Source organism: Lissotriton vulgaris, chromosome 10 (assembly GCF_964263255.1).
Source record: "Lissotriton vulgaris chromosome 10, aLisVul1.2, whole genome shotgun sequence".
Classification (NCBI taxonomy): domain Eukaryota; kingdom Metazoa; phylum Chordata; class Amphibia; order Caudata; family Salamandridae; genus Lissotriton; species Lissotriton vulgaris.
This window is the reverse complement of record NC_141698.1, coordinates 954,847,643-954,870,495: the sequence shown is the minus strand read 5'-3', so window position 1 is coordinate 954,870,495 and position 22,853 is coordinate 954,847,643. Positions and strand designations below refer to the sequence as shown.

General features: G+C 49.6%; 1 protein-coding gene across 1 annotated transcript in view; it reads right to left on the bottom strand.

The window, feature by feature from the left end:
• The window catches only part of PLXDC2 (plexin domain containing 2), a 1,375,592-nt gene that overhangs the window by 761,339 nt on the left and 591,400 nt on the right, over positions 1–22,853 (bottom strand). The window contains exon 3 of the mRNA XM_086941957.1: positions 15,692–15,838. Within this exon, the coding sequence (XP_086798083.1) occupies positions 15,692–15,838 (147 nt within the window). The remainder of the gene's footprint in view (positions 1–15,691; positions 15,839–22,853) is intronic.

The following is a 22,853-nucleotide window of genomic DNA, read 5'->3' as shown; positions in this document are numbered from 1 at the left end:
CCCCTTGTCTGCCTCAAACTAAGTGCGCAGTGAGTGCTTTATATTTCCACCCCATTTTCATCACTAAGTGCATCTGGAGTGATTTACCTTTTCCCAGCAATGGGAAGTGCTGGGGATTGTCACCATCCTCTTCCACAATCAGCACATGTTGACTGCTAATTTTCATCATAACTTTGCAGTGTACACACCGAGAGTCAAGCAGTTCACTCTGATCTGCCTTTTTGTGGAGCCTAGTGTTGTGGAAAGTACAGACCTCCAGCTGGTGGCGGGGGGCAATGTACCACTGCTGAAAGGGGAAGTGCTATGCTGAGGCACCATTCCCCTGCTCCTTCCCTTGTGCCCACGGTCAAGGACCCCCTGGCACGTTGGCGCTCGGACTGTTGGTGGCCATTTTCACAAGGTTGTGTGGGCCCCTCCGGAGAACAGTTTCCAGTATGGCAGGAAGGGGGGATGCCGAGAGGAGGAGGACAAAACCATCTCAACGTGGTGTGCCGGTCCAGACCAACGTTATGGATCGGTACACCCAAGCTAAAGGCTCCCCTGGGCTTTCCAGCCGAACTCCGGAGGACACCAGAGACGACTCTTCTGCTCCTGCCGAGTTGTCCCTACAAGACATTATGGGCGCCATCACCGGTATGAGGGAAACCATCGGCCAGCAATACGAAGCCCTGGCTAGTAAAATTGACACTGTCGCGGTGGATGTCACCCTGATCCGGGCTGACTTGTCCAAAACGAACGAAAAGGTTAAGTCGCTCGATTTGAAGACCTCCAGCCTCACGGCAGATGTGGTGGAACTCCAAACGGAACTTGGGAATTTGAAATTGGTGCATGACCAAATGTCCCATCGGCTGGAGGACTATGAAAACAGGGCAAGACGCAATAATATCCGCGTCATTGGGGTCCCGGAAAACCCTGAGTCTCACTCTGTGGACCTCCTGGTCGAGGATCTGATCCTCACCCATCTTGCTCCCAATGGCCTGAGTAAATTCTTCGCGGTGGAGCGTGCACACAGAGTTCCGAGCGAACAACCCAAGCAGGGCGCCCCTCCGAGGCCCATTATTGCGAGACTTTTTCACTTTAGGGACCGCAATGCAATTTTGCAGGCATCAAGAGTGCATGGCCCAGTGAAATTTGAGAACTCCTCGATTAACTTTTCCCCGGACTTTACACAACTTGTCCAACGCCAACGGATGGGTTTTCTGGGTGTGAAGCGACGTCTCCGGGACCTGGGCCTCAAGTACGCCATGCTTTACCCTACCAGGCTTCGTGTGGAATATCAGGACGGACCTACTATTTCGATCGACCAGACAGTGTGGGCGACTGGTTGGATTCCCTGCCGGGGCGAGGCGAACGTACGGAGCACCCTGGCGGTGCCGAGGGTGGTGAGCCTACTCATAAGTGACTCTTCGGTCCTTCATCTCTGAACATTGGACTTTGCTCAGCTGGGTACTATCTTTCTATTTCTGTTGCCTTGTAGTAGTCCACATTTGGGTGGTGGGTGGGAACGGGCCTCTTTCCTCCTCCGGGGTCTTCCTGTAGAATGGGGTTGTTAGGGAGACAGGCACACTGCATTTTGGGGTGGTTTCTTGTTCTTTTGCAGGGGTACAGGGAGGGGGGTGTTGGAACGGGTTCCAGTTGGGGGGTGGGGGGGTGTTTCTGTTTGTGTTTTCCTTGCTCAAGGCGGCGTATTGATTCTTTCTCTGATCCCGATGTCCTGCTCTTCATGGGGACCCCCATGTAACATGTTTGGGAATGGGGGGTAGTGGGCTGAAGATTATATCGTGGAATGTCAATGGTCTGGGTGATCGTATAAAACGGGGTGTTGTTTTGCAATATTTACGACGTTTGTCCCCCGATGTGGTACTCCTGCAAGAGACGCATCTAGTTGGCAATGTGTGTCATGCGATGAATCGATGGGGTTACAAACTGGTAGCACATTCTGGGTTTACCACTGGTTCTAGGGGCGTGGGTATTTTGCGCCGGTCTTCCCTCCCTCTTGAGATTGATAGCGTTACTCCTGATGACAGGGGACGCTATATCGCCCTCACTGGTAGGTTAAGACCCTTTCTTTGGTTTCTGTTTATGTGCCCCCTGGCCTCCAGGCCTCTACTTTTTCTGATGTGGGTCGGTTGCTGCTGGGCCTCCCTGATGGTGTTCTCCTTGTGGGTGGGGACTTCAATTCGGTACTTCCCGGTGACATGGACCGTCACCCCCCCAGGGACCTTCCCGCGTCTCTATCGTGGTTGGGCGGGTTCTTGGACACCCTTGGTCTGGTGGATGCCTGGAGGCTGATGCATCCGACTTTACGTCACTATACCTTTCACTCTGGTGCTCACGGGAGTCTCTCCAGGCAAGACTACCTCCTAATGCCCGTTGCCCAGTCCTCATGCATCGGGGAAATCAGCCACTTGGCCAGGGGTATCTCAGATCACTCTCCTGTCTTGCTTCTTTTTGACGTGGGTTTACATATTGCGGGACGGGTTGCCCCTTTCAACCCTTGGCATCTGCGTAACCCTAAGACTCGCACCAGCCTCGCTAAGTCACTTGATCACTATTTCCTTGAGAATGAGGGCTCTGTCTCGTCCTCGGTGTCCTTATGGGAGGCCTTTAAAGCTGTTATTCGTGGACACACCCTATCGTTAATAGCAGAGACCAAGAAAGCGAGGGACGGGGAGGTCGAGAGTCTGGAGGCTGAAATATTGGGCCTAGAAGACGACCTGGATATGGGTGTCACCCGGGATAGACTCCACGCCCTTAGCTTGAAACAGTTTGATTACAAATCCCTTGTGACAGAGGCTGCCAAATCAATGTACAGAGAACAACAAGGTAGAGTGTATGACGTTGGTGACAAGGTGGGTAAGCTGCTTGTCTGGCTTGATAAGAAGGAGAGAGCGAATCGTGTGGTCCCTGTGATTCAAAATTCCGATGGTGTGGAGGTGACTGACCCTGGTGAGATTGTGGAATGTTTTGCTGACTATTTTCGTGTGGTCTACTCCCCGGTGTCCGACAGGGACGAGGATGACTCTCGGCTTTTGCTGAGGGATATCATGCTACCCTGCCTGTCCGATGAGGACCGGGAGAGTATGGAGGTATCGTTGTCAGTCGATGAGATAGCAATTGCCATTCGTTCCCTCTGTTCCGGTAAAGCCATGGGGCCAAATGGCCTGCCCATCGAATTGTATAAACTTTGCCCGGACAGGGTCGCACCGTACCTCCGTTGCATGTTCCCGGAGGCGCGTGACCTTGGCTAGCTTCCCGTTGATCAGCGCCTGCCCACCATACTGGTGATTCCCAAAGAGGGCAAACCTTGTGACCGTTGTGCCTCATACCGGCCCATCTCTCTACTAAACGCAGAGTTCACTGTTATTTGTGACCTGGTCCATCCGGATCAATCCGGCTTTATCCCGCACCGGAACACGGCTCTAAACCTGCGTCGCCTTCATGGCGTTCTTGCAAGGGCGGAGCTTCTGTCTGAACCGGCCATTTTGACTTCATTAGACGCCACGATGGCTTTTGATACAATAGAGTGGCCGTATCTTTGGGCCACACTGGAGAAGTTTGGGTTTGGTGCGGGATTCATTCGTTGGGTGAGGTTACTGTATGCGGACCCTCTGGCCCTGGTGGTTGTTAACGGTAGAGTCTCCCAGTCTTTTGCTCTCGGGAGGGGTACTAGACAGGGGTGTCCACTGTCCCCCCTGCTCTTTGCCCTCGCCCTGGAACCGCTTGCTGCCTGGCTTCGATGGGAGCCCTCGATAAAGGGCATTCTTGGACCCCTGACTTTGAAGACCGGGTGTCGTTATATGCAGATGATATTCTCCTGTACCTTACCTCCCCTCGTAAGTCCCTTAATGTCCTCTTTGATGTCCTAACTTCCTTTGGCAAGAACTCCGGGTTGATTATCAACTGGTCCAAGTCCTGCGTATATGTCATCTCTGGTGGTCTTCCTCCCCTACCGACCAGGTTTCCCATTCAGGTCTCCCATTCTGGCTTTAAATATCTCGGAGTTTATATATCGTTGGACTCGGCTGCCCGTTATGAACATAATCTCCTTCCTCCTTTGCGATGCTTGAAGCTCGACGTGGACCTTTGGCGCAGATTGCCGCTGTCCCCACTTGGTCGAGCGGCGCTGTTTAAAATGATGTCCTTACCCCGATTTCTCTACGCACTCCAGAACTCCTTTGATATTCCTGCGCGTTACTTTCGGGAGGTTGAGGGGCTCCAGAGGAGACTTGTTTGGGACGGCCGTGCGCGCATTGCTCTCTCGAAACTGACCCTCCCCTGGTACGATGGGGATATCGCTCTCCCGGACATCAGGAGATACTATTGACCTTCCCAGTTGTCCATCATTAACCATGCCACATACGCTCCAGGGTCAAATCCTGCCTACGCTATGGACAAATACTTGTTGCCCGGTGGCGACTTTAACAGAGTACTTTACTCTCGGACGGCGGGGAGGAACCTTACGGGACCCACTAAAATTGCAGTGCGTGTGTGGAACGATGCAAATGTGGCGCTGGGATGGAATGATCGATTGACGCAGGCGACCCCTTTGTTTGCTTCGGAACGGTTGGGGTGCCTCTGGAAGACGAAAGGTTTTGAGAACTGGGATATGATTGGACTTAGCAGAGTGGGTGATCTTTGGGTGAAGGGTGCGGTGAAAACATTTGCGGAGCTTCGGAGTGAATATGAATTGAGTGAGCGGGAGTTCTTCAGATACGCACAGGTGCATCATGCTTTACTGTTGGTCTTCACGGCCGGTGCTGTACTCCCTGAATCTTCCCCACTTGAGGATCGTATACTTGACGGTCATCTGCCCAATAGTACGATTTCCTTGATCTATAAAAAGTTGATCAACAATCGGGCAGATCTCCTCGTGCGCCTCAGGGAGACCTGGGCTAGTGACGGGTTGGAACTGGACGACGAAGACTGGCAGTCTGCTCTATCCTCCCCCAAAGAGGTTGCCATTCCGGCCCGTCTCCGCCTTGTTCAGCTTAAAATTCTTCACCGTGTGTATGTAACTGGTCCTCGTTTGATTGCCATGGGTTTCTCGTCGGATGGGTTGTGTAGGCGAGGCTGTGGAATGAGTGCCACCTTTCTTCACATCCTCTGGGAGTGCCATGAGGTCGCTACGTATTGGCGCCGTGTGCATGCTGTGATGGAGTGCGTCACTGGGGTCACCCTGTTGCCTGAGGCTCGAAGATGTTTGTTGAATGTGTGGGAGCCGAATGATTACAACGTTGCCCAGACCCGGTGGGCGGCTCTTGGGAACATGATTGCTAAAAGGGACATCGCACAGCTCTGGGGATCCCAACGGCCTCCCACCATGTCAAAGTGGAAGGAGAACATGGACTGGTGCATGTTCAGGGAGAAGACGGTGTATTTGGCTAGTGGCAAGCCTGGGGCGTGGAGTAAAATGTGGGGCCAATGCAATGCGTACCGGGGAGACATTTGCACTCCCCCCTTCGCGAATATCCCTGATGTTTCCCTGTCCCCTTGACCTTTGGGGTTCCTCAATCACATATTCCCTTATTGAATGTCCTGGCTTCCCCACTGCTTTCCCCCCCATTGGTTTTTCAATGTCCTCCTGATTCCCAATCCGTTATGGTAGGTCCCCAGAGTCAGAGCTCGACTTCATTTCCCATGCTTCACGCCTTGAGTTGTTTGTCTCTTTGTTTTTCATTGTTCCTTTTATAAAATAAAAAATTGCGTATCCTGCATGCTTCCTTGTTGCCGACTGTGTATCCTGCACTTTTGTTGGACATACCCGAGACCTGCTGCTGTTTCACTGACTGCCTATTTATTTGATGATCATTAGCGGCCGGCCTCTGGGCTGTAGGCCCATACTTGTAATTCTTCTGTTTTGCACAATAAAGTTTTTCAAAAAAAAAAAAAAGGACCCCCTGGCAAGGCCCCGACTGCTGTGAGAGACGTGGAGAGCGGGGCTCACCTCAGGGTGCTGAGGAAGGACCTCTCCCTTTGCTGCCTGCTTCTGACCAGGAGACAAGAAACGGCCACCTTACTGTGCCAGGAGACCAGGGGTGAGCTGGGCCCTGGGGAAAGTTCTCAATTTGGCCCTTGCCTTCTTCGGAGGCAGACCAGCCCATTGTGACTGCATAGCTGCCAATGTTTCAGATTGATTATATGTGACATTTTCATAATGTCAGTGTAATTATGAGTGACATTCAATGTCTATGAGTGACACTTTCTCGCGAGCAAAAAACAAGCAATGAAGACGAGGAGAAGATATACATATGAAAAAATACCCTAATTAGTGCTATATGAAGCTTAGAAGTAAGAGCTAATGCTTGCTCAAATGCACATGCAGTGAGGTAGTGCTGACATGTCTGCAGCAGTCAAGCAGCCTGTGCGGGCAGACAGCAGAGGCAGTACTTAGGTCACCATGGTCTCATTTATAAATAATGCTTCCGTGCTGGAGGTGCAACCCACAGAAATGTACAGAGTCTGTCTTCGGCCTTTGTCCTGCATGGGAGCCTCAGCCGACCCAGCAGGCTGAGAGGTGGCAGCCACGCTCTGAGCAGCTATAAATCATTATTAAAGTCACAGTGATCCTGCTGTGGCACCACTCCAGTGAAGCCTGAGAAGAGCAGCAAGCTCAGGCTGACAACGTAAAACTAACTCTGTTTTCAAAAAGCTGATTGCTTTACAGGCCTAAGAGTGACTGTGTGCCGCGAGCCGTGATGACAAGTCTCCAGCAGACGTATCTGGTGCCAGGTCCTCGTGAGGGAGGCACAGGCAGTGGTGTGCTGCACAACTACTTAGCAAAAGACACACAATTGATGGACGGAATGCAGAACAAATCAAAACATTCACCCCCAGTCAAGAGAACTGGGTTAAAACCATCATTCCTTTGCTCACCATGCCACCCCAGTTTAGACCTGGCCATATGCAAATCAGTCTTGACCCTGTGCCTCATGGGAACAGCCCAGCCCGAACTGCCAAGCCAGGTCCTCCCTGGACCGGAAACAAGAATCCTAGGACCGGTTTCAGGGTTTCACCCCTTTTCAGCCAGGATAGCTTGATTCCAGTGGCACAGTGAGCCCAGGACACACGTCTGGGCATACCTGGTGCACTTAGGGCGAGAAAGCAAAAGACACACAATTGATGGACAGAATGCAGAACAAATCAAAACATTCACCCTCAGTCAAGAGATCTGGGTAAATCCATCATTCTTTTGCTCACCATGTCGCTCTAGTTTACACCTGGCCATATGCAAATCAGTCATGACCCTGTGCCTCATGGGAACAGTCCAGCCCAAACTTCCAAGCCAGGTACTCCCTGGGCCAGAAACAAGTATCCTAGGTCCGGATTCGGGGTTTCACACCTCTTCAGCCAGGATAGCTTGATTCCAGTGGCACAGTGAGGCCAGGACCCACGTCTGGGCAAAGCTGGCGGACTTAGGGCGAGAGCAACATAACTGCCACCCAATAGTGTTATATGCCCTCACTCTGCAAATTAATGGACAATGTTGCAGTCTTGTGACGTGAATGCCGTCGCAGAGCCGCAGCCAGCCTGGCAGGCACCACTGGACACAGGCATGAGATTTCATCAAAACTTCATAAGTACAAATTCAACACCAATAGGGTAAAGCACTCTGTGGATGTCATACGTTGCTCAGGGTGAAATAGCGGTGCTCCAGTTTCCCACTTGTCAGTAACTTCAGAAGGTGTTTAAACGCATGATTTTGCATTTTAGTGTGGTGATGCGCTTCACCAAACTTAAATGCGTTAGTGTAACACTTGATGCATGTTACTCGGCAGGACTGGAAGGATGGTCCTACATTTGTTTGGTAGCTGCACTGCACGCTCTTGGGCATCTACCTTGATTGTCCTGCACGCGGGGGACTAGGAGAGGTCTCCCCACTGGTGACTGCCTCATTGGGCAGTATCAGTGGGCATATCCTTTTCTTCTGTAATAGAAACAGTTGCGTAACAAAACATGAGGGGGCCCCCTGTAAAGTGCATGGAGGGGTTCCCTCAAGGGGCACACTGGGATTTACGGAGCTCCCATTGTGCACCCCACTGAAGCTACTTGTCCTAGTGTACACTGTCTGTGCATGTCTTCTGTGAGATACCATCCCTCCCCTCACAGAGGGGCCCCAGTGTGCATTCCTTTAAAGCTGCCTGTCCCTGTGTGTGTCCTCTGCGAGACACCGATCCTGCCCTCATAATCGGGTCCCAGTGTGCACCCCACTGAAGCTGCCTGTCCCTGTGTGCACTGAGCATGTCCTCTGCAAGACCACGTTCCTGCTCTCACAGACACGTCCCTGTGTGCACCCCACTGAAGCTGTCTCTCACCTGTGTGCACTGTGTGTGTCCTCTGCAAAACACTGTTCCTCCTCCTACAGAGCGGCCTCAGTGTGCACCCCGCTGAAGCCGCCTCTCACCTGTGTGCACTGTGTGTGTCCTCTGTGAGACACTGTCTCTGCCCTCACAAACAGGCCCCAGTGTGCACCCCACTGAAGCTGCCTGTCACCTGTGCGTACTGTGTGTGTCCTTTCTGAGTCACTGTCCCAGCTCACACAGAGGGGCCCCAGTGTGCACCCCCTGATGCCACCTGTCCCTGTGTGCACTGTGCATGTCCTCTGCAAGACCACGTTCCTGCTCTCACCGACATGTCCCTGTGTGCACCCCACTGAAGCTGTCTCTCACCTGTGTGCACTGTGTGTGTCCTCTGCAAAACACTGTTCCTCCTCCTACAGAGGGGCCTCAGTGTGCACCCCGCTGAAGCCGCCTCTCACCTGTGTGCACTGTGTGTGTCCTCTGTGAAACACTGTCTCTGCCCTCACAAACAGGCCCCAGTGTCCACCCCACTGAAGCTGCCTGTCACCTGTGCGTACTGTGTGTGTCCTCTCTGAGACATTGTCCCTGCTCACATAGAGGGGCCCCAATGTGCACACCACGGAAGCTCCCTGTCCTTGTGTGCACTGTGCATGTCTTCTGAGAGACAACATTCCTGTTCTCACAGACCTGCCCCAGTGTGCACCCCACTGAAGCTGTCTCTCACCAGTATGCACTGTGTGTGTCCTCTGCGAGACACAATCCCTCCCCTTAGAGAGGGGCCCCAGTGTGCACCCCACTGAAGCTGCCTCTCACCTGTGCGCTCTGTGCATGTCCTCTGTGAGACAGCGTCCCTGCCCTCACAGACAGGTCCCAGTGTGCCCACACTGAAGCGGTCTCTCACCTATGTGCACTGTTCGTGTCCTCTGTGAGACACAGACCCTTCCCTCACAGACAAGTCCCAGTGTGCACCCCACTGAAGCTGCCTGTCAAGTGTATGCACTGTGCATGTCCTCTGTAAGACACCGTCCCTGCTCTCGCAGAGGGGCCCCAGTTTGCCTCCCACATAAGCTGCCTGTCACCTGTGCGCACTGTGCATGTCCTCTGCGAGGGACAGTCCCTGCCCACACAGACAGACCCCAGTGTGCACCCCTTTGAAGCTTCCTGTCCCCTGTGTGCAGTGTGCATGTCCTCTGTGAGACACCGTCCCTGCCTTCACAGTCAGGTCCCAGTGTGCCCCCCACCATAACTGCCTCTCACCTGTGCACACTGTGCGTGTCCTCTCTGAGACACCGTCCCTGCTCTCACAGAAGGGCCTTAGTGTGCACTAAGCATGGGCGAATTTTGCGGATCTCGCGTTCGCGAATTTTGCGGATTTGCGGATTCGCAATCCGCAAAATCCGCGAATTCCCGCGAATTTGCGGATTTTTTTTTTTTTGTGTTCGCCCGTGTTTCTGCCAGTTCGCGAGGGTTTTTACAATTTCGCAATTTGCGAACTTACCTGTCGGGTCGCAAGTTTTGCGAACTTGTTGTTTCTACGTGTCCAGCCTGTTTGGGACACTCTTCTTCATCACTGCCACTCTCTGTCACCACTGCCACTCTCTGACTACTCATGCCACCCTCTGGCCCACCCATGCCACCCTCTGTTTCATCACCACACCCTCTGGTTGTCCAGTGTACATTATTTTCGGCAAAGCAAAGCACACCTTCCCTGCCTCAAGTGACCTGAATTAATTTGGGGCTGATTAATGTGTCACAGAATATTTTTTTAGCTGGCACCTGCTTCCTTAGTGCGCCCTGATTAGTGATCTTTTGCACTTGCTAAGTGCTTTCATTGTTGCAAAATTAGTTACAACACCTGCCCTGCCCCAACTGACAATAATGAATTAGGGGCTGATTAATGGATTTTAACTTCCAGCCTGGCTCCTGCTTGTCTCCCTTAGCTGTAATTCAGGACCTTTGTGGCATATGTGTAACTATTCTGAGGTTCAGAGCAGGGTCACATAATAGTTTCAACTGGCAACTGAACTCTGGAGGGGCCCCTCAGGAAGCACTACAGGAAATGGCTACTAATGATGTGCCTGAACTTTTGAACCTGGTAAGTAGTTACTTTCAGTTTTGCTAAGATCGTATTTCTGCAATTTTGCACTTATTCGCGGGGCGCGAACTCACGCGAACAGTGCGAGCAGTGCGAGCAAAATCCGCTGCTCGCGGATTTGGCGGGAAATTCGCAAATCTCGCGGATTGCGGATTTCCCGAAAATCCGCAAAATCCGCGAGCGTAACGGATTTTCCGCCCATGCTTAGTGTGCACCCCACTCAATCTGTCAAATCAGGTGTTTGTTAAGCACGACTACTCACCCGTAAGGGTCTCAAGGCGCTGGAGGTGTGGGGGGGGGGGGGGTGCAGGTTCCAGTCCATAAAGAAGGGGGTCTTTTGAAAAGACAGGTTTTGAGTTTTTTTGCAAAGATGTAGAGCGATGTTATCTGTCTGAGGTGGAGCGGAAGGTCGTTCAAGGCACTGGCTGCGCGGTAGGAGAAGGAGCAGCCTCCCAAACTGGTCTTTCTGGTGTGGGGGATCATGGCGTATGAGAGCTGGGCTGATTGTAGGGTCCTTTGGGATGCGTGGAATTTGAGTCGGGTGTTCAGGTATGCTGGTCCGGTGTTGTGCAGGGCCTTGTGAGCGTAGGTCAGCATCTTGAAGGTGACTGTAGCTTCGATGGGGAGCCAGTGGAGTGTGCGCAGGTGCAGGGAGATGTGGCAGTGCCTTGGCAGGTTGAGGACCAATCTTGCGGCGGCGTTTTGGATGTTCTGTACCTTGCAGGTGAGGTTTTTGTTTTTTCAGGCATAGAGTGCGTTACTGTAGTTGAGCCTTCTGGTGACCAGGGCGTGAGTGACGGTCTTTCTGTGTTCGAGGGGGATCCATTTGAAGGTCTTACCTAGGAGGCGGAGGGTGTGGAAGCAGGAGAACGAGACGGAGTTGATCTGGCGGTTCATTTTGAGCTCCGAGTCCAGGATGATTCCAAGGTTGCATGTGTGTTCTGTGCGGGTGGGCGGGCTTCCGAATGCGGGGGGCTACCAGGTGTTGTTCCAGTCATCTGGGTTTGGGCCCATGGTGAGTACTTCCGTTTTGTTTGTGTTTAGTTGTAGGCAGCTCTTTTTCATCCATTTGGCGACGGCTTCCATGCCTTCTCGAAAGTTGGGTCTGGCGGTGTTGGGTTCGTTCGATAGGGAGAGGATGAGCTGGGTGTCGTCTGCGGATGACACAATGTTGAGCTATGTCGACCTTGAAGACTGTAGGGATGAGGGAGGACCCCTAGGGGACTCCACAGGTGGTAGGTGTAGGGTCTGAGAGGAAAGGGGGGAGTCCGACCCGCTGCATTCTGCCAGAGAGGAAGGAGTGGATCCAGTCGTGGATCCCTGCGTTGTGGAGTCTGCAAACTAGGTGAGAGACTGTGTTGAACGCCACTGAGAGGTCAAGGAAGATGAGTGCTGCTGTTTCTCTTTTGTCCAGTAAGGTACGGATGTCCTCTGTTGCGGCAAGGAGGGCGGTTTCGTACTGTGTTTTTTTCTGAAGCCGGATTGGGGGGAGTCGAGGATGTTGTGCTCTTTGATGAATATGGTGAGTTGACTGTTGATGACTTTCTCGATGACTTTCGCTGGGAACTGGAGCAGGGAGATGGGTTTGTAGTTTTTGAGGTCAGTGGGGTCTGCCGAGGGTTTCTTCAAGAGGGGGTTGATCTCAGCGTGTTGCCAGTCATCAGTGAACAAGGCAGTTGCCAGGGAGCGGTTAATGGTGTGGCAGAACATGGGTGCGATGGTGTCGGCGGCCCCGTTGAAAATATGGTGGGGGCAGGGGTCCGTGGGGGCCCCGGAGTGGATTGACTTCATTATCTTCAGTGTGTCTTTGGTGGTGAGGGCTGTCCATTTTTTGATCGTAAAAACTTTGACTGGCCCAGCTCTTCATTCACGGACATGGAAGCTCTGAACTCTGCTGCATTAAAGGCATGGACACGTATATAAATAACACATTCATGACTAGGGATTTTGTTACATTTGTGCTGTGTTACTATTTACGACATTTGATGTTGTTGGCTTTGATGGTTAAATGACGTGTAGTGTGGGGGTACACAGCAATTAAAGAATGTTTGTTCCGTTGACAAATAAACAAGAATTACATGATTCAAGCCATTAACAGTTATGGCATTAGTTTTGGGCCGATTTTTAAAGTAAATGATTGTTTTTGTGCAGGAAGGTGGCCCTTCCCGCACAAAAACAATCTCCCCATGGCGCAGGCATCCTTGTACAATGGTGCAAGGGTGTCTGTGCATGGCAGCTGTTTGTGCGCCAGTGCACGGGAAAGCACAGGAATGCGACATATCATTGTAAATATGTTGCTTTCCTGTGCTCTGAAAGTACTGCAGCGTGGCGCAGCCAAAGAACTTTGGGTGCCACTTTGTAACACTTTCTCGTAAATCTGCCCCAAAGTTTCAAGGAGTTGTCTTTAGGCCTTGATAAGGGAATGCTTTGGAAGTAGCATTGGTTAACTGAAAATGTGTTACCTTGTTGAACTAAATCTTCTGTATTCTCCGTTTTGTGAGTCGAGTGGCGTTCTGATTCGAAATTGAGGAGTGGTGTTTTTTGTAAGCTGGTGTTGTGTTTTCCTTTCCAAGCTATTTTCTGCCTTGCAGTGTAAGAGAGAGGCTGATTGATACAGGAGCAGTGTGCTGGTACGTCAGTTCTGACTCAGCAGGGGTGGCCTCTTTTAATATGATCCGAGACAGCCCTTATTGCTTTTTCTCTGCTTGCATTTAATTTTGGGTTGAGAAGAGGTATCCAAGAATGCTAAGCTGTGTGCAATCCTCTCCAGAATATCCATGGGCCAAACATGAGTAGCTCATCCATTCCAGGTTTTTTCTTTGCTTTCTGTGATTTGTAGCCGTGGCTAAATAATGGGAGATAGAGCATACAGTGAAAATAACTGGACTAATGAAATATGCTTGGATCTGGCAAACTTGATAGAACTGTCATTTTGTCTTGGCGGGCATCAAACTTCTCCATTTTCCAGCACTCTCACGTCTGTCAATCCAGGCTCATACAGGCCACAATTGTTTTGTCCCATGCTGGGATTTGTGGTCATATTTACCGCATAATAAAACTGGGACTACAAGTTTTCAGAATTCTAAGAAAATACCTGAGATGAGTAAACTACACCAGCATAAAACTTGGAAACCTGAGAGCTTTAAATCTACATTTGTGAGGTAATCATATTGGTGTTTCTAAGACACATTGCCACTAAACAGTGACTATCCCATGTCTGTGGCTTCCTATTCTTTTCCTAGTAAGGATACCAGATAACTCCTTATCACTTAGGGCCCGATGTAGGTGGCTAATTTCCAGTCGGTAAACCCGAAATTTGGTAAATTTCAGGCTTACTGACTGGTATTGAGCCATTTCCGAAGTAGGTGATGATTCGGTAAATACAGAATCGGTATTTACAGATTCAGTATTTACCGAATAATTATTTACCGTTTCGGTAAATGGTATGTAGGAAGCACATTTAAGAGTGCTTATGTGCTTTAAGGATTCGTTATTTACCACCAACTACAAGGTGGTGATAAATATCGAAAATTCTTCCAAAAACAATTTTGTAACAGTGCCATGTGGCAGGCATACATGCCCTTAGGGCATGTATGTCTGCCACATGTGCACACATGTACGATTCAGGGGTACAACAGGGTTTCAATGTGACACCCTGCCACCCTTGAATATGTGCCCCATATTAACGATTCGGTATTTACCGAATCAGTAATAGGGAATGGCTTCCCATGAATGAGAATTATCGAATCGGTAAATACGATTCTTAAATACCGAATCTTAACTATTCGGTAAAATTTACCGATTTTTTTCCTACATAGCATTTACCGATTCTAAAATATTTTGAATATTTCTTTCGAGTGATTTACACAGTTAGGTTTCTGGTCCTAAAAATGTGGCACTCGCTTTTCTATTATCCACACTAGATTTAACAGGGCCAGATGTACTTAGGTTTTTTGATGTGGCTAATGGCCTGATTTGCTGAATCGGGCCATTTGCGACCGCAATAAAGCCTTTTTTACATGTACAAATCCCTATTTTGCAAATTGGGAACCTACTTTTGAATCACAAAATAGGTTAGCGATTCGGTATTAGAGAGGGCATCCTTTCCTAATAGCGTTTTGCAGTGGTATATGTGAATATTTTGTGACTGAAATGTGGTCGCAAAACGTCTGTATTTTGCCTCTACTTAAAGCAGGTAGTAACTCAATTGTAAATGGGAAGGGGTCCCCAGAGAACCCCTTCATTTTTGTGAATGTGCGAAAATGTCTTTTAAGAGTAGGCTGTGAGCCAACAGACCACTGTCTACTCTTAAAAAATTAAACAAAATCTTTTCTTTTTTTTTTTTGCAATGCAACCCTTTTTCCATTTGGAAAGTGCACTGTATTTTTAAAAAAAAAATGTTGCTTTATGTAAAAGCAAACACAGACATGGTACTCTACTGGCCCCAGGAGGCCACCATCCTTTTTTTTTTTGTGATTCCCAATGAAGGCAAATTGTGACCTACCTTATGAATATTAATGTGGTAGGTCCATTTGCGGCGCACTGGGAATCGCAAGCAGTGAAAAACACACTGTTGTACATAGCTGTTTGCGATTCCCTAATAGAGAATCACAAAAATGTGCTATTGGGAAATCGCAAACTGAAGTCTATGTACATCTAGCCCTCAATAATTTCCTGATCGAGCTGCAAGTTACATTAAAGAACATGAACAATATCCAACATGCCACATACTATCATATTCCTGGAGCTCTATATTATTAAATGCACCAGGTGTCAGTGTTACCAACTGGCACGTCCAACACGTCTGATGAGTGCGACCAGGCTTGTAAATTGAGCTTCTGTTACTGCAGAATTTGTGTCTGCTGCAAGCACGCCATTTAATCACAGTGACCGATAATGTGCAGAAAATTATAAAGCAAGACAACTTCAGGAAAAACCAGTCTCGAAGATCACCCAGCATCTGCTGGCGCCTAATGGCTTCCCCCCCAGCTATGCGCTGTGCTCAATTACTGCATGCACAGTAACAGATGTAGCAAAAAAATCTGCATCATTAAGGTGTACCCTGCTGTCTTTCTGTGCGTCCATGTGCACTGTGAAGCGTGATGCTGGCCAATCATTTTACTGACTGGATAATGTGTTGTGTTAGCAAACCTCCTCGAGTTATTATCTTTTTACAGATGACTATCTCTGCTTCTTGTTGCTCAGTCACAGGACTTAGTCTGCTGAATCAATAGCAGAGCTGCAAAAGCTCATTACAAGAAACAAATTCCAGTGTATGCTGTAAAACACTTCTTACTGCGGCTTGCCGGTGGGTGTTGGAGAGAATCCCGTGAATCTTCACTTTGTCTTTTTCCATTTGATCTATGTTCACCCAGAGATCCCTGCTGGCCGGATCCAGGGGACCATAGGTTCTTGAGGTATAGTAATTATGATCCGTATCCTCCTGTAAAGAAGAGATAAAGGCGAATAAGTTAGCATGACAGTCTGTACTCTTGTAAGATGGAAAAATATGTAATTTGTAATAACACCCATAGCTGTTGTCAAACACAATACACAGAGAGGTCAGTACAAAGTATAAATCTGTAACCTGTTGAATATGCAAATCTAGATTACATGTCAATGTATTCGAAGACACATTAATTCATTGGTGACTAATGCAGGCGCAACTTTCTATTTCTGAACATATTAACTCGCTCCTCTCCACGTTTCTGACAGTGGAACTGGCATAATAATAATAGGTTGGATAACTCAGGGACTCAGTTGACAATCGATGAGACAAATGAGGGAGAAGGAGGGATTAAATATATAAGGTTAGGATAAACAAGCATATTTAATTGTGGACTCTTTATTTCATCACATGAAATCATATTTGCATTTGGAGAAATCTCTTCACCAGCAACCCTTGAAAAATGGGAGGTTATGGGACACGTTCCTAAAATTATTTTGCAACTTACACCTCCCTCAAAAAGGAACAAGATTAGAAGTAATACTAATAAGGGAAAAGGAATAAAATTGCTTGTAAACCCCAGAAGGTAAAATTTAAGGAGACTTCACTGTTTTCACAGTTCCATTTTTGTAAGCGGCTCAAATGGGAACACACATTTTCTCACCTCAATCTGCACTTACAATCCTATAAAAGTCAGCCATCTGCTGATTGTAATGTAGTTTTAAAGTGTTACTTGAATGGAAAAATTGACAACACTGATGTTAGTTCATGTCTGCTTAGGAACCCACATTTGCTGTGCCTGGCCACTTGGTATACAGACTTCGGGGCATAGTCTCAAGAACGTGTGATGACCATCACAAAAGTAACTTGACGCAACTTCCAACATCGTAGTCTATCACGGGAAAATTACGCTGTGTTAACCAAGCATTCTCAACACGTCTGTGCCATGCGATAGTCTCCAGATACGCGTCAACTGACCGCATTAAAATCAAAGCCACGCTGCAAAAAAGAGAAACTCGAACGCAAAATAAGGGGCAGTGAGGCCAATCGCGATACTAACATCAGTGAAAACCAGCTACAGGCCTGCGATTCACACGCGTCATGGGGGAAAAATCACAGTAAAAGTAGAAAAAACGGACAAAAAAATGCCAAACAATAGCAAAGCACAATGGATGTTGCCGGAGCAAGTATGGAGGAGCTGGCTGATGAGGGCTGAGAGCCCGAAACAGGTCCCAGGATGCTTGTTTCCGGTCCAGTGAAGACATGGCTTGGTAGTTCGGCCTGGACTGTTCCCATGAGGCACAGGGTCAGACTGATTTGCATATAGCCATTTCTGAACTGGGGTGGCGGAGTGAGCTAAAGAATAATGATGGATTACGCCCAGATCAGTTGACTGGGGGTGGGTGCTTGCAATGTTCAGCACTCCGTCCATCATCCTCTTTGGTTTTGCTTTGAGAGCCAGAACTCCGCAATCCCCCCAGAGGACCTGCCTGGGACCCTGGGTCAGGGAAGGCCAAGGAGAAGAAGAGTAGGAAGAAGCACTTCAGTCCGCAGGAAAACAGGATCCTGATAACTGAGGTCGTCGAACACCATCAAAAACTGTTTGTCACCTCCACTGTGTCATTGGCAACCAAAAGTAGACTATGGCAGTCCATCGTGGACAAGTTGAATGCAGTCAGTGTGCTGAAGAGGACAATGGAAGAGGTCAAGAGGTGCTGAAATGATGTCAAGCGCAAAACCAAGCTGAAAGTTGGCAACAACCGGAAGGCAGCAATGCAGACTGGAGGTGGGAGTCCTGCGCCACAGGAGGAGCTGGATGATATGGAGGAAATGGTGTTCACAGTCATAAGTGGGGAGACGGTGACTGGAGTCGGGGGACCAGACACTGCTCAACAGGACCAGACACAACAGCAACAGGGTGAGTAACGACCAGGGACTGGGGGAATGGGGGGAGGTGGCCACAAAGGCACACATGCATAATTGAGCTGAGCACATCTGTGGACAAACCATGACCCAGAACCTAACTCCCACCAAGAGACCCATGTACCCAAGTATGCAACATCTCAATATCTCAGCACTGTATACGCACAGAAGGCAAAGGCACATCGGAGAAAAGGGATAAGGGGCAGCAAAACAGAGCAGCAAGGGCCACACCCCCAAAATGCAGCACACACACATAACATACAGACCATGGCAACACTGAGAACAATGTGGCACAAACCGCAACACGTCCACAACAGAACATAGGACACAACTGGTGCCGACTGGGTGTAGACACTGACCAATCACAAGTGGCATTGCAGGGAAATGTGAGATGACAATGTACAAGTACAAACACACACATGTCTGTTGTCAAAATGTCCACTGACCCCCTTCAAATAGGCCGCTCCTCCCAAACAACTGCGCTGGACTGGCTTACACTAGGCCAGCCCACTACGCTTACACTCAAGGGGGGGGACAACAACTACACATGTGCCAGGACTCCCCTGTAGTGATCTGCTGTCAGCATGCCACAGCCACTCCCTCATGGCTGGTTTACACCCACACCACACCCATCCAGCACACGCATTACAGAACATGTGACCCTGCCAATAAAAAGGGCCGAGCGCACACCCATGACGCCATTTCTAACCTCTCTCAGGCTGTATCCGTGTGTTGTGCATGTAGGTATGGGGGCCCAGGGGCCTGCAACATCCCATTCCGCAGGCCTGAAGGTGACATGATGATGTCCGCACCACGATACCCAATTATAGAGGGCCCAAGACTAGCGAGGTACAGACTTGGTGGCACCGGATACACTACGGCTGGCACAGGCACACCGCCACGGGACGGTGACTTTCGGTGCACTGATGTAGGGGCACCTTAAGTGCTGAGCAGGTGTGCAGGTTGTGATGATGCTCCGTCCCAGCCTTCAGGATGGCTCAGGGTTTGGGTGCCCTGCTGGACCACAGTGTAGGCCTGAGCCAGCGGGCAGCGGGGGACTACCTCCACGTGGCGTCGCCTCCTGGATCACAGAGTTAGTGGCACCTCTAAGGCTGAGTGGGTGTGGAGCCTGCGATGATGCTGGGTGCACTGGTATGTCCTCTTCCAAGGAGAAATCAATGCCCAGCACCAAATGTGAGACCTGGGGGCCCACAGAGTGGAGGGTGCCTTGTCCACGGTCCCGGGCTTGGGGCTTGCACCGGTAAGTGGTGGGCCTCATTTCTATACGGCGGTGGCGGAAGGTGAGCAGTGAGGCCTGTGTGCGCAGGGGGTGGGTATGCACCACTGGTCGGCGGGAGGGGATGGGGTGCAACTGCCTGGGTGCACAGCGGCGGACAGGCTATGATGTTGCGTCCAATTGTATGTACTTTGCCATTCAGGTATCTGGACTCTATTTCAGATGATGGGTCTGTTTCAGATGAGAGACCTGGTGAACTGCACTACACACCGGCACATGGTTGGAGACACACAGGTGGCAGCAGGTGAGCAGTGTGGCTTGGGTGTGCAGTGTCTGCACTCTCTCTCCCTGTCCCTCTCTTCTTATCTCTGTGTCTCTCACCCCCTCTCTGTCTGTCTTTCCCTCTCCCCCTCTCTGTCCGTCTTTGTCTCTCCCCCTCTCTGCCCATCTATCTCTGACTCTCTGCTCCTCTCTGTCCATCTCTCTCTCCCCCTCTCTGTCCGTCTATCTCTCTCCCCCTCTCTCTCCGTCTATCTCTCTCTCCCCCTCCCTGTCCATCTCTCTCTTTCTCCCACTCCCTGTCCGTCTCTCTCTCTCTCCCCCATGGAAAACACATCTTTTTGTGGATGAGTTTCATCTGCAGTTATACATCATGTAGGGAGCAATAGAAAAGAAGGCGGATTGCTTTCACAAAATGCCCCAAAGCCTTATATTCTAGTTTCTTTCTTACATGCAGTTATAAAATGGATCTACACTGGAAATGCATAGAGCTTCAGACAAGTGGGTCAAACTTACACTCAAATTGGCAACACTTTATCTCAGAAAATGCTGTCACCATTCTCAAAAAAAGAGAAAGGATAGAAAACCAATAGCGACATTCAAGAGAAGATTAAAATATAGTCAAAATGATCTTTGAAAGGTAAAAAAACTCAGTCAAGTTTCTGGACTGTGAATTTTGAGCCCTCAAAAACATTAATGATTTCTAAATTACACTTCCATTGAGTAGTACACGAGTAGCAATGATGTGTGGACAAAAATGAATAAAGGATTGTGTGGTATTTTTGTTGCTGCCGTTGTTTATCTGGCCTGAGCTTGGAACCCTGTGACATCACGGAAGAGCTGGGCTTCTGACAATTGCAGCTGTTGCCTGACTGAGATGTTGGATGGCATTCTCTCCTCAAAATAAATGACCTTACTTTGACACTTAACGGACTCCCTTGTTATGTTATGTTAATTGGGGTGCTTCTATAGCGCACGGCTACTCCGAGGAGTGTCCCGGCGCTGTCGGAGCCTCACAGGTCTAGGGGGGGAAAATAGACAGGCGGCGCAAGCAGTTTGAAAAGAGAACAAGGTAGATGGACTTATTGCTGAAAAAAACAGGTTTTCAAATCCTTCCTGAATGCCAATAGATTGGAGCAGGATCTGAGTGTGAGAGGAAGATCGTTCCATAGCAGGGGCGCAAGATGTTTGAAGGAACGTCCCCCACAACGAGCCCTTTGTATCCTAGGGGTGACTGCCCTAGCTTGAAATGAAGGACGAAGGGATCTCGAGGGAAGATAGAAAGTGATCCACTTCTGAAGATAGCGGGCGCCTATGCCATGCAGGGCTTTAAAGGCGACAGTCAGAGCCTTAAAAGCGATCCGCTTCTTTATGGGCAGCCAATGAAGAGTTCTGAGGAGCTCCGAGGCTCTGGCTCTTCTGGTGAGTCCAAAGATGGCCCAGGCTGCAGAGTTCTGTACTACCTGGAGGCGCGATATGAGGTATTCCGGCAGACCAAGGTACAGAACGTTAGCGTAGTCCAGGCGAGAGCCAATCAGGGCCTGCACCGTGGTCTTTCTGTGCTCGATGGATAGTAGCGGCAGGAACTTCCTCAACATCCTCAGGATCGCAAAGCATTTGCCTGCCAGGCCCGACACCTGACCCCTGAAAGAGAGGCAGTTGTCGACCTGATTACCTAGGTTCTTTGCAGACCCAGAATCACTATCAGGAGGGAACATGGCGGCAGGCCACCACTCTTTCCACCTGGGGTCGGCGGGGCAGCCAAAGAAAAGTACTTCCGACTTTTCGGTGTTGCATTTAAGGGAGTGTCGGCTGAAACAGTCAAACACCGCCCCAAGGCAGCCCCGAATGGAAGTCCTGTCAAAGTCGTGGCCCTTGTCGCAGGTGAACAGGAGTTGCGTGTCGTCAGCGTACGACACGATCTGGGCCCCAAAGACCTCCGTGAGTGCCACCAAAGGGGTCATAAGGATGTAAAAAAGCGAAGGGCTTAGAAATGAGCCCTGCGGAACACCGACCTCCTGAGGTGGCATCGCGGCGGAGAAAGGTGGAGCCCAGATGGTTTGATGTCGATTAGAGAGGAAAGACCGGAACCAGCTGAACACTGTCCCTCTAAGGCCCGCCTCCCAGAGTCTTGCTAGAAGGCGGTCATGGGGGACGGTGTCGAAGGCCGCAGAGAGGTCGAGCATCACCAGCATGGCTTTTCCTCCCTTGTCCAAGGTTGCCTTGATCAGTTCGGTGACCTCGAGCAGAGCGGATTCAGTGCTCAAGTTAGAGCGAAAACCCGATTGGGATCTATGTAGTAGGTCATCCGTCTCTAGAAAGTGGGACAAGGAAGTGGTGACATGTTTCTCGACCACTTTCGCAAGGGCGGGCAGAAGGGAGATGGGTCTATAATTGGCGTGAGAATCAGGGTTTAGATTGGGCTTCTTGAGTAATGGTAGGATGAGTGCCTGTTTCCAAGGCTGCGGCACTTCACCTGTGCTAAGCGAGAGGTTAAGGATCGGATTGATGAGATGATTAAGAGTAGGGGCCAGTTGAGCAAGGGTTTTGGCGGGGCAAGGGTCAAGAGGAGAGCCTGATTTGAGTTTGGTGAGGAGGTCCAGCGACGTCTGAAGAGACATAAAAGGAAAGTTACAAAGGGAAGGCTCTGACGCCCTTCCCTTCATTACGCCGTGTACTTGAAGTGTCACACTGTCATAGTCGGCAGGATGGAGTGAGAGAATTCCTACACAGTCTTCACGTTGTTCTGACCGATCCTGACGTCAGCCTGATGAGCATATCTTTGTAAAGCAAAGGGTACTTTTGTTATGAAGATCTGTGTGAGTGATGACTCTAGGCCTGGGAGCACCGATTTCATGTGTGGTCAAACTGTGCTTCAAATGAATGACCATGGTATTAATAGACACAGCCACAGCACCGTCAATACTATTTGTGTAGAAGGGGAGACAACTGAGTTGGCTCACAAAGTCAGTTACTCCAACCTGACATCAATCCATGTGCCTATGGTGGGGAGCCTATAAAATTACATGGCTATTTCACCAGGGTCATAGATTATAAACAACGCCTCACATGCAGCAAAGTGTATGTTTCTCAAAAGGGTGACAGCCTAATTAGTTGGTCATATCAAGGCGAACCACATCAAGTTGAATGAATCTTTAAGGGATCTTACCGCCTTCATAATGCCTTTGGTATACCTTTCATTTAGTTTTTTTGCCTTTTGGGCTTGTGTCCGCTTCTTCTGTCTTTCAGCATGCCGTGGAAAAGATTCTTGATGGTACTACTGGTGTTTGTGTTTATCAAGACGACATCTTGATTATTGGGAAGGATTCAGTGGAAGATGATGCCAGATTAAGGGAGGTGTTGAGCAGGCTGTCTGATTGGAATCTCACTGTGAAAGCCGAAAAGTGCAAATTTGGTACCAAGTCCATAACATATCTTGGTCACATAGTGTCAAGTAAGGGTATTATTCCCAAAGATGAGTTAGTCAACACAATCGTACGTATGAGCTCTCCCACTTCCCAAGAGGAGTTAATGACATTTTTGCGAATGATTGAATTTTACTCCAAATTCATT